Raw genomic sequence first — 11,148 nt, 5'->3', positions numbered from 1 at the left:
GCCGCCAGCTCCAGCTCTGCCTCCAGCTCGTCCGCCGCCAGCTCCAGCTCTGCCTCCAGCTCGTCCGCCGCCAGCTCCAGCTCTGCCTCCAGCTCATCCGCAGCGGCCACAAGCTCCAGCTCTAGCAGCACGGCAGCCAGCAGCTCTTCGTCCAGCACTACTGCGGCGGCCAGCTCCAGCTCTGCCTCCAGCTCTTCGGCGGCGGCTTCAAGCTCTAGCTCGACCAGCGCTGCCCAGTCTAGCTCTAGCTCTTCCACCTCGGCCGCGGCATCCTCAAGCTCGTCGAGCACATCTTCCGCTGCTTCCACCACTACCACTGTTGCTCCACCCGCCACCACCGGATTCTACATCACTTCCAACACCGGTGCCAAGTACCACAAGCGTGCTCTTGTCTACATTGGTTTCGAGGGAGATGATGGTGTCTTGGTCACCGACAAGAGTGAGGCTGCCATTTTCTACTTGGACACTGATGGCTTCCTGCGATCTGGTCTGCTCTTTGTGTTGGCCGACTTCAGCCAGCCATACATTGCCTTCCAGTTGAGCGACTCCCCGCCTGCCACCTTGTCCACCTGGACAATCGGCTCAGATGGCACCCTTACTGCCACTGCCGCCGGCGGCTTCTGTGTCTCCACTTCCAGCTTTGTCTTTATCATCTTCAGCCAACAGCCACCGTTCACTTGCACTGCTATCACCTTGGTTGCTCAACCTGTCAATGGTAAGATGCTTCTCCCCCTTTGTGTTCTGCTTGATCCACTAACTCGTTTATAGCTGCCACGTCCTCGACCACCAGCACCACTACCACTGAGGCTACAACCACCACTGAGGCTACGACTACAACTACCACTGCCGAGCCGACGACGACCTCGACCATTGCTCCTTCTACCACTACAACGTCTGAAGAGACTACGAGCACTACCACGACTGAGGCCACCACCACTACTGAGTCCACCACGACCACTGCTGAGCCAACTACTACGACCACCGAGTCAACTACCAGCACCAGTGCGGCTCCTACGACTACTACCACGGAGGAAGCCACCACGACCACCACTACCGCTGACATCTCTGCTGATGTCGCAGCTGAGCCAACTCCGGCTGGACCCGTCCGCCGTGGTATCCAATACGGTGGTCGCCGCTACTACAATCACCGCCGCTAGGCGCCTTTTGGTGAGATAAGCAAATGTTTTGTGGGAAATGGGGGGATTCCCGGATGCCGGTTGAACGTTACATAATTCGTGCTCCAGAGCGCTCTGCGACCTTCATCACAGCTGCTGTGCCTGGTCTCAGGAACTGCGCTGGGTTGAAGGTTCAATTTTACCTTGTATAGACTTTTGGTTTCACGTTTTTCTCTCACGTCCTGCAATGAAGAGATGAGATATAACGGTCGCATCTTTGGAAATGTGTCGAATCAAAGCGGGAAAGCCACACCATCAAAGGTGCACCTCGCTTCAGGATAGGGCAGGGGTTTGGTTCCCTTACTCATGTCTTAGGCAAAGAAGAAGTACGATACGTTCACAGGGAAATATCATTTTACATAGCTCGGGCTGAGCTGACTCGTCTGAGAAATCTGAACCAAGGCCTTTTTTTCCCCCTTCCTACCTTGAGTGAGCAGTCCTACATTGTACAAGTGACAAGATAGATCTCACAATCTCTACAGGCAGTCACTGAAAAGGCTGCGTGTGAGAGTTCAAGAAACTGACCGCCCTGTGAGGGGCTACTGTAGCAAGCTGAGTGCGAGCACTGGCAGTCAGCGCGTGAGTGAGTGTCTTGAGTGGGCGAGCCCTTCTTCGTGTCCAACGTCTTCTCTGACAACAGTGGCTGGCAAACTCGACAGCTGAACCAGGGGGCACTCGGACCATTGTCAACACGCCATTGCGCATTGACATTTTGTTGCGCAACGAGTCTAGACGACAACAACAGACGTTTTGAGAACAGACCAGAGAGGGGGCGAATCGAGTCCAATGGGTCCTGCCGTGGATGTGGATGGAGACAGACAGGATAGTATTCAGCCTCAGGCCTGGTCCGAGCCCAGGCACCGTTGTGGCCCAACGTCCCTCGCTAGCCAATCACAAAATTCGTCTCGAGGAAAGCATAGACCACGTCATTTCAAATGGCATCTGTCTCGTATGCGCTAGTAACGCGCTCAACGGCTTGCAAGCAAATCGTCAGCCTCGTGCTCCTGTCGACACGCCAGGGGGACAGCAGACACAAACCTGTCCCCACGATTTGACAGTTGCACTAGTGGTTTTTTCGCCGGCGCCTCTCCACTGGAGTGGCACTCCGCCGTTGTTGTCGTCCATTTTCTATAGCACAGTACATTGTACTGGCTGCGCCGTGAGTGGCTTATCGTTTTCAATGTTTATCATCACGGGCCGCAGTAGGGTCTGGGTTTTCCCGTGTTGTGGGCCCGCTGGCTACCTCGCACTGTGAGTGCCTCTTTGCTCATCGACCAGGGCAATGCTCAACGGTGCGGGAGATCGGTGGTGCTCATCGTCCTCCTCTCCTCTTCAGTCCCCCGTCCATGGTGGCCATGTTGGTCCCCTCGGGTGATATTCGCCTTTGAGGAGAGGCGTGGGGGCGGCTCTGCAGTATGGTGCACTGCATCGCAAAGCAATGGAAACTCAGGCTTGAAGCCACGCACAAATCAACCGCCAGTGCGTGAATCACGCGTTTTGACATGTCCTCTTTTGCGTGCGCGTCAAGCGTGCTCGAGGCTCTCCTCTCTCGTCTCTGGCTTCTGCATTTGGATGTTCGTGATCTTATTTGACAGTTTCACCGTCGCGCGTGCGACAGCTGCCAGATGATTCAACTATTATTGTTGAACAGAAAGTGAGTGGGTCCTCCGGCAAAATCTGCACCGACCGTGTCTTCTCTGCAGTGGTTCAAGTTTTGCTCGCCCGCCTCAGCTTGAGTCTTCTCGCGTTCGCGTCGAGTTCTCGATCCGTGCACTGGGTCTGCAAGCTCACTCCAGCAGTTATTATCAATGCTTTATTAGTGTACTGCTCGATTAGTACCTCGTACACCATTGCAGTCGCAATACCATACCACGCCACAGCCGCAGCCGTATCCGCACCCGCACAATAATGTGGAGGGCGAGGGAGGTCTTTGCTGCCTTCCCGCGGGTGTTGGTGTTGGCTATAGGAGCTACTCTCAAAGCCATACAATAATAAATGGACTACCGACTGCCCTGTCTCAGTTGATTGTCCAGGGTGCTTGGGTTGGCGGGTCGGATGATGGACGGATTGGGATCATCGTTGACGCGATCGACAGGCACTTTAATGCACAGACCTTTACGATTGTAGCGTTCATTGGCTTGCTGGTCTGCAGTTCGAGCGCTCGTGTTGGCGCCCTGTTGGTCCAATGTGAATACTGTAGATACTGTATGTCCCAATGCGATTGCGTTTGCGGCTGATATATTCCTGGATGGTGGCGAGACATACAGTATACAGTACAATGTACTGTACATTCTCCAGACTGGAGTAAAACGTCCTTCTGGGTGTTTCCCAGAGTCATCTCTTTTCCCACTGGTTATTAGTGTACAATAGGAGGAGTGCTTCAGGAGCCGAGTCAAGTCGACGAATGCGTCATGAGCTTGGCCCTCATCGTTCCATCACGCCGTCCGGCCATCGTGTGCGAATGGTATCTAGCAAATCATCAGAAGTCCGGTGGTCGTTGATTGTGACACTGTTTACCTTGTTCGGAGAACGTACAAAGCAGGTATGTCCGGGGTTCCAAGCTGCGCATAGGAAGGACATACATGGTGGTTACATAGTCTTTTAACCAGGTCAACTCAGCGGCGCTGGCGTGTACAGTAGTATTCAAGGGTGATGGCACGTTGTTGTAATGTCTTCACACGTTTCGTTCCCAAACCATCCACATGAGACTCGTCTAGATCATCTTCTGTGCGAAAGAGACAGTGGCGTTGTGGTGTTAGAAGGTGCTTGTTTGCCCGTAAAGTACCGACTGGTGGCTCGCCTGGGGAAGGGTTGTTTCCTCGACCACTTGGAGCAGGTATGACAACACTCTTCCATGCAGGGAGGCGATGCCACCTCATCCCATGGTTGACGACACTTCATTCTGTGCGATGTAAGGTCACTCACTCGTTGAGTCATTGTCCGACAAGACCGATCCGACTGTGTCACTTCAGCTCTAACTGACAGCCGCGAGTAACTTGGCTTCGTATATGATATATCTCATGTCCCTGGTGGCTTGCCAAAACCTCCTGGTGGCGTATGGTGGCGCTTCATTGCTAGACCCCCCTGTTCTAAGTCGTTCCGACAAATCGGGTCTGCTGAAGAGCACGGCCGGCGGCGTCGTGAGGCTGCTTGTCGCTTGTGATGCTGAGGCCAATCTCCGTTTCTTCTGACCAGTCGAGCGTGGCGTGGGAGTTACGAGGCACGACCTCTGGCTGTTCTGACCTTTCTACATAAAGTCAGCAACTGAGATAGAAGATGATTTCGACGCGTGTAACGGTCGCTCCAGGTTCGATGGCATAGTCATCATGTAGATTTGTCTATTCCTCAAGAGTATACACGTCAAATCTGAACTTTCTGGGTCGCATAAGCATCCTGTCTTGCGAGGCATGTGGCTTCGTCTGGGGTCCACCTTGGTCCGGCTGAGGAACAGGCGTCTCAGGCAGGGGCCCAGCGTTTCCTGGTACCTACCGGACGGCAGCAAATGAGTCTTGGAGGCAGACAAACCGCTTGTTGGTCAGAGAGACTTGAATACCCTTTATTGTAGCTTCCCGTGCAAAAGTTCTTGCTCATCGGTCCTCTCCGTGGCATATGCGGAGGAAAACCATTGTTGACATTCCAGCAAGGGTTCCCGGCCTCGAACCATATCCTCGTCCGTATAGGGGGTTTTTGGAAGATGTCCTGACAGCCTTGTCTCGAAGTCGGACAGACTTTATCCAAGTCCAGATAGTATTCCCTCTCCATCTTCCACGTAGGCTTTCTTTCCTATCCTATAGGCTGCTTTGTGTTAGCTCACTTTAGGTGCCACGCTCGACGACTGAAGTCTCGCCCAGGAGTCTGGGGAATGCAAACCATATTGACCCAGATCTTTGGCCAGCTCGAGGTGGCAGACATTCAAGCGCGTGAATGCTTCATCTCCGTACACCTCGGATATAGGACGGTAGTGATATAACCTGCAACTGTGGTGATCGATCCCACCCCTTGGAAATGCCCACAAATCTTCCTCCTCACTGCATCTCAAATATGATGCTTGGGAAGGACTCCATGTCTGATAACTCCAGCCCCGATGCGGTAAGTCCAATTCAATAACAAAGAAGCCACATAAACAAAGAAGGGTAGTCCAGATCTCGGACGAGAACGTCGTTCAGAGCTTTCTAATGCTCCAGCTTGTTCAAGATGCATGTCCACATAATCAATGCCTTGCTAAGCTCCACGTCTCACCTTGGTCAAATACCACGGACAGCTGACCCGCAGAAGATGTGCCTGTAAAAGGCGATCCTTTTGCCCCTTCGCAATGTTGCGTTATTCGCTATCATCAAGTCGAAATAAATCTCTTCGTAAGGCGGCCATGACTTGGGGAGGCTAATGGTTTGGCAGGGGTTCTTCAGTCCGATGCTCCTGTGCCAAGTCGATTCAGTTTATTGTGTAGTTGGCCCGCTGTGCTAGGTATTTTGTCTGCGACTCTCGAGGAGCCAAACCATTGGTTTTTCCAGAGGGCGTCCTTCTCACTCACCCTTCATTAAACCGGGCGGCCTCCCCTATAGTACCCCCATCGCATCGGTCTCTGGGCGAACCCTCAGCTGATTTGGAGTGCTTATGTATTTTGAAAACCAAATTATCTTCAACAATTCAGCCGTGGTCGAGTGGCAAGCACACAGTGCAACTACCCGACTAGGGCTGGAGAAGTTGGGGGTTCGATTCACGTTCACCTTACTTCCACACTTTCTGATTGACAGGGGCCCTGCTGCGAGTCGTTAAAGCTTGCACCAGGGGGATCTCTACTCTCAGGAAGGGGCCATACCTCCTTCTGGAAGACAGCGGAGCCTGCAGCAAGTCGTTAAAGCTTGAACCACTGTCGGGTCGATCTCTACTTCCAGAACGAGGCATGGTCCAGTGGAAGTTGAAGGGCGTGATATCGAACCCTCCACCCCGGAAACCCCCCTCCCCTTAAAAAACCAGATACGTTGTTCTGGTTTCACTTCCTTACAAGTCCTCCTGACCGGGGTGAGGCTTGTAAGCGAGTGTTTTTGTCTTTTTGAAAGAAGTTTTGTTTTTGCAGCTGCCGCCTAATGTAACTCTTCGCTGTTATGGAGGATACAGCACATAACCTGGTGGGAGTGATATGCAACTCGACCTTTCAATCCTCACCTCGTATATATCTAAGGTACCCTCTTACTAAATTGATGTCTCTCACCTTTGCGACCAGTGGGATCACGGCGCTGAGGGGTTTGTTGAACAGCTGGCTGCGCCCTCAGAAATCCCGAGCATCTTGCTTCGTCCCGTGAGTTCGAGCTTTGCTCAAAGTCTTCTTGGTTCCGCCTTCATTTGGCGGCAATGAGCCTGATACTCCTCAACACGTCCCCGTGTTTCCCCCCGCCGTCCATAATTACTTCCTCAGCCACCAGCTCCCCTCTTGGAGTACTGAGGTAAAGGCAACGACTTCAGCCGGAACACTCACCGTTAAGACGTCGAGACAGATCAAGCAGAATCGTAGAAGCCCGTCCTGGGTCTCGTCAACAACAATCTCGATTGACTGATTTAACAGCTGGGGTACAACATTGTATCATGAAGTCGAGATTGAGATGCCAAGAGGGAGAGCTGCACGTGACCAGATCATTGGTTGCCGTGCCATTGGCTCATGTGCCGTAGTCAGCCAGGCACGCACAATGATTGGCTTGTAGATTGCGCCTTCGGTTGTGCGGCATTTTTCGTGTGCTCCGCCCGGTTCATTTTCGCCCGCCGCGCGAGGCTAAACACCATCTGCAGCTTTAACTCCATCCCCCTAAGCTGTGAATCCCCGAAAAAAAGATTTGTCGCAGTTTCACCTCTTGCACGTCCATTGTCTCTTGAAATACTGGTCTCTCATTTCCAGTCTCTCCTCTCAGTCATCTGCGTCTGTTTCTAGATTTCTTTGCGCGTCTTCAGTCCTTCACAATGGCCGCCGCAGCCCCCAAGGTCAACACCGCTCTTGAGACTCCCACCGAGCCCAAGAAGCTCTCTGGTGTTGCTCTGTACAGCAGATTCGTAAGGCACACCCAATGTCCACAGGATACAATCATGGCTAACTTATTAAGGCCTTCGCTGGTGCTGTCTGCTGTTCCATCACTCACGGCGCTTTGACTCCTGTCGATGTGTAAGTGTCCAAATTCTGGCGCGCATTCATTGCCGCGTAGGTCCTAACTTCAGTTTCCAGCGTCAAGACCAGAATCCAGCTTGACCCTGCCACATACAACAATGGCATGATCGGCGGTTTCCGAAAAGTCATTCAGAATGAGGGTGCTGGTGCTCTTTTGACCGGTATTGGCCCGACCTTCGCAGGTTACTTCCTGCAGGGCGCATTCAAGTTCGGAGGTTACGAGTTCTTCAAGCAACAGTCCATCAACCTCCTTGGCTACGATACCGCGAGAAATAACCGCACTGCCGTCTACCTTGCCTCCTCTGCCGCCGCCGAATTCTTCGCCGATATTGCTCTCTGCCCCCTTGAGGCCACCCGTATCCGATTGGTTTCCGAGCCCACCTTTGCCTCCGGTCTCGTTTCTGGTTTCACCAAGATCTTGAGAAATGAGGGTGTCGGTGCTTTCTACAGTGGTTTCGGTCCTATCCTGTTCAAGCAGGTTCCTTACACCATGGCCAAGTTTGTCGTCTACGAAAAGGTTGCTGAGGCTGTCTGGAAGAACTTGGTTGACCAGAAGACTGCTTCGGACGGTACAAAGACTGCTGTCAACCTGGGATCTGGTCTGATTGCTGGTTTCGCTGCTGCCATTGTTTCTCAACCCGCCGACACTATGCTTTCCAAGATCAACAAGACCAAGGGTCTGCCCGGTGAGAGCACTACCTCTCGATTGATCAAGATCGCCAAAGAGCTCGGCCTCCGTGGCAGCTATGCTGGTATTGGTGCCCGTCTGTTTATGGTTGGTACTTTGACTGCTGGTCAATTCGCCATCTATGGTGACATCAAGGTATGTGTCCCCACCAATGCTGTCTATAACATGTTCTAATCGTGACTTTGCAGAGACTTCTTGGTGCCACCGGTGGTGTTGATATCGCGAAATAGATTCTTGGCTAGATCGGCCGGATTCTTCGGCTGAGATTAACGGTTTCAATGCATCTTCAGACTCGTTGAGCGGCGTTTGTTTTCAGCATGCAGACAGCATGAGGGACAAAACACAGCCATTAGAGATACTTCGGATTTCTAGATTTCTGGGGTCTACCATCGGCGGATGATACACCTAGACGTGGACAAGCAAGTTGGGAGGAGTTCTGCAAAATTGACTGGGATAGAGTTTTGAGGTGGAAAAAAAGACCTTAGATTCCCTTCCCGAAGACATCCAAAAGTTGTCTTTGCAGATTAGACGAAGCGTTTTGTACCCATACTTAATGCCACAATATGCTTGTGCCTGGAATGTCATTCTTCTTTTGCGCCGCCTACTCTCTCAACGAGGCTGCTGGACAGGCAAGCGGCTTTTTCCTACAAGACATTGTAGAATAATCATCGGGCTGTTTGTTGGTTCGTATCAATCATTACTCACATCGCTCTTCCGCCGGAATGCGAACAGAGCATCATCCTTTCCGGCATAACTAGGCAGTGGAATCTGGCAGACTTTCTCCCAATCCGGCCTGTGCCTCGCCATATACTCATCAATCATCATGTCCTTGAAGCCGGTGTAGCCGTTGCCATTCTGTGTGCCAGCCACGCATACCACGCCACCGGTATATGCGTCCAGGACCTTGCGTGTAAACTCGCCCCCAACAATCGGGTAAACCAGCAACAGCACGCGGTCGGGACAGCCGCTCCTTTTGCGCAGGTACTGGATGCCATCGGCGACCACCGTGTCCGGGATCCACGTCGTCCGCCACCGGCTTTGCCCGCTGTCCACTGCGATCACATCCAAATTTGCATTCAATCGGCGTAGCATCAGCGTCCAGTACCCATTCCCGCTACCCATGTCAAGCACGGCGCCACTGCCACCGCCGGCAAGAGAAGCAGAAGCCCCCGACCGAGATCCCGATTGAAAGGAGGCAAATGTACTTTTGTGGTGTTGTTGAGCCAGCTTCGCCACGACCTGCAATGCCTCCCATGACGGCACTACACAACCGAAATGGTGCATGTAGACCGGCAGCATGTGGTGTGCAGATCTGACCAACGCGGTGTTCTTGTTGGGCCCGGCATATTCAAGTGCATGACACGCATAGGCCCAGAAATCTAGTGCTGGATTCGGGTGCCCTGCTGATGACGTGGTGGAACTGCTGGCAGAAGAACGGCCAGCTGCTGAGTCATTATTGTTGTTGTTCAAGTTGCCCGAGGGGTCGATGTTAGGAGACTGAGGCGGCACGGTTGTCGAGGCTTGCAGTTTGTACTTCGGCACAACGATGGACTTGTCTAGGTAGCGCTTGCTGAGGAGATAGTCGGCCACAGAGGCGCGGATGGAGTCCTTTTTGGCATTTGCGCCCAGCGATTTGAGACTGTTGGCCGCCGACTTGGTGGGGTCAAAGAGTGAGATGTATGCTTGAATGTCGTTTGGTGGAGGATAGCCCACGATCCGGAGCGAGGGTTGGCCGGGGATTCTTCTGTCGTCGTTCGAATTGGGGGTGTCATTATTGGGGCTTGTTGCATCACTGGCAAGTTGGCCATTCCCGGCAGGCTGGTCGTCGATACGCTCAATGTACCATGCATGTAGCCCGTTCGCTCGCCCCGCATGGATTGCTGCTTCGACCTGTGCCAGATTCACGCTGGCAGATGCATGATACGTGAAGCTGTCGCCTGGCGGCAATTCAAAGGCCGTGGTGATGGCCGCTCGAAACTCGTTCTGGTTCAAGTGCTGGTGGATCTTGGGCCAGCGCTCGGCATCGCTCTCTTCGAAAAGATGTGCTGCCTTCCATGTCTTGGAGCCGTCTGTGCCTTCGGCCGGAGATGGTGGCATGGGCAGTAATAGAGGCGCCGGCGGTTACGCTGGTCTGGTCCGATTTTGCGACGATGGATGCAGTGGTAGTACGTACGTCAGAGAGGTCTTCGAGCCGTCTATAAAACCACAGTTTCCATACTCTAGGGGAGGCTAGAGCAGTAGCTGGGTATAGATAGGTATGCGTTGCAATAGGCCTTGTAGCTTCAGTGCACTCGGAAAAGGCAGTGTTGGATCAAGTATTGCGGATCACAGCAAGAGAAGTGTTGGAGGTCGAACTTGAAGTATGAGGCTGAGAACGAGGGCCAATCGAAAGCCGGCTGACCAAGGCACTGTTACCAGCCTGTGGAGAGTCTTGCGGAGGACGACATTACCACGTGATAAACATGAATGACGCCGCTTTAAGTGCCATCTCATTGCCTGCGCAGCAGTAGCATGTTAAGTGCTGCGATGGCAGTTTTTGTGCTTCTTTTTGACTCGGTCTCACTCGCGTTGCCGGTCTCGCATCTGCCTGCTGCTGGATTGAGTAAAGGGCAGGCCGCAATTGGAACTTTTCAAACCTACCTAGTAAGATTGAAATACACATGTCTGACAAGATCTTTTCGCGGCGGACCCTAAGCAAATTTTGCATCCTACTATGGATGTCTTGTAATCCCGTGTCAGACCATGGACATTCGGCGCACCAGATCGAGGCTCTATTCGAAAAAGGCATGCAGTGCTACCGCTATTCAACCGGACACCACACCCTTAGGCTAGAGTGCCGACCAGGTAGTCCATACCTTAGGCACACCGCATGCTGCAGTGCATCACCAGAACTGGACGCTGGCCCGGTGATTTAACTGCTATATCGTCAGGCCTCAAGCACCTGTTCAGCTTCGCAGCTGTCTCCGCCATGTCACCGTTTGCCAGTCAGGGTAACCCGCCATACGACCAGCAACGTATGTCTAGTGCACTTCTTAACTAGTGATGATGCTTGTCAGGATCCGAACGCGCTGTACAGCAGAATGTCTGCCAGAACAGCCTTGTCAGAAGTTCCTTACCTAAGGTAGCCAGCT

At 52.8% G+C, this 11,148-nt stretch overlaps 3 protein-coding genes across 3 annotated transcripts in view; 2 read left to right on the top strand and 1 right to left on the bottom strand.

Moving 5' to 3' along the window:
• The window catches only part of HMPREF1120_02386 (uncharacterized protein), a gene marked incomplete at both ends in the record, with an annotated part of 2,560 nt that extends 1,403 nt beyond the window's left edge, over positions 1 to 1,157 (top strand). The window contains 2 exons of the mRNA XM_009156427.1: positions 9 to 715; positions 769 to 1,157. Of these exons, the coding sequence (XP_009154675.1) occupies positions 9 to 715; positions 769 to 1,157 (1,096 nt within the window). The remainder of the gene's footprint in view (positions 1 to 8; positions 716 to 768) is intronic.
• A 5,785-nt stretch (positions 1,158 to 6,942) lies between these two features.
• Positions 6,943 to 8,718, top strand: HMPREF1120_02385 (MC family mitochondrial carrier protein). Its single transcript, XM_009156426.1, has 4 exons — positions 6,943 to 7,217; positions 7,268 to 7,326; positions 7,387 to 8,152; positions 8,206 to 8,718. Exons 1-4 carry the CDS (start codon positions 7,128 to 7,130, stop codon positions 8,245 to 8,247), a joined length of 957 nt encoding a protein of 318 aa, XP_009154674.1. The 5' UTR covers positions 6,943 to 7,127; the 3' UTR covers positions 8,248 to 8,718.
• On the bottom strand, positions 8,708 to 10,114 carry HMPREF1120_02384 (uncharacterized protein; the record flags this gene model as incomplete). Its single annotated transcript, XM_009156425.1, has 1 exon — positions 8,708 to 10,114. One exon carries the CDS (start codon positions 10,112 to 10,114, stop codon positions 8,708 to 8,710), a length of 1,407 nt encoding a protein of 468 aa, XP_009154673.1.
• Between the last annotated feature and the right edge of the window lie 1,034 nt (positions 10,115 to 11,148).

Source organism: Exophiala dermatitidis, assembly GCF_000230625.1.
Source record: "Exophiala dermatitidis NIH/UT8656 unplaced genomic scaffold supercont1.2, whole genome shotgun sequence".
Lineage (NCBI taxonomy): Eukaryota > Fungi > Ascomycota > Eurotiomycetes > Chaetothyriales > Herpotrichiellaceae > Exophiala > Exophiala dermatitidis.
This window is presented reverse-complemented; position numbering and strand designations above follow the sequence as displayed.

Bases quoted from the DNA above. Each gene is read 5' to 3' on its own strand.
- HMPREF1120_02385 (XM_009156426.1), top strand. From the start codon at position 7,128: ATGGCCGCCGCAGCCCCCAAGGTCAACACCGCTCTTGAGACTCCCACC. The intron at 7,218-7,267 runs GTAAGGCACACC...TAACTTATTAAG, and splicing joins TTGCTCTGTACAGCAGATTC to GCCTTCGCTGGTGCTGTCTG. The intron at 8,153-8,205 runs GTATGTGTCCCC...GTGACTTTGCAG, and splicing joins CCATCTATGGTGACATCAAG to AGACTTCTTGGTGCCACCGG.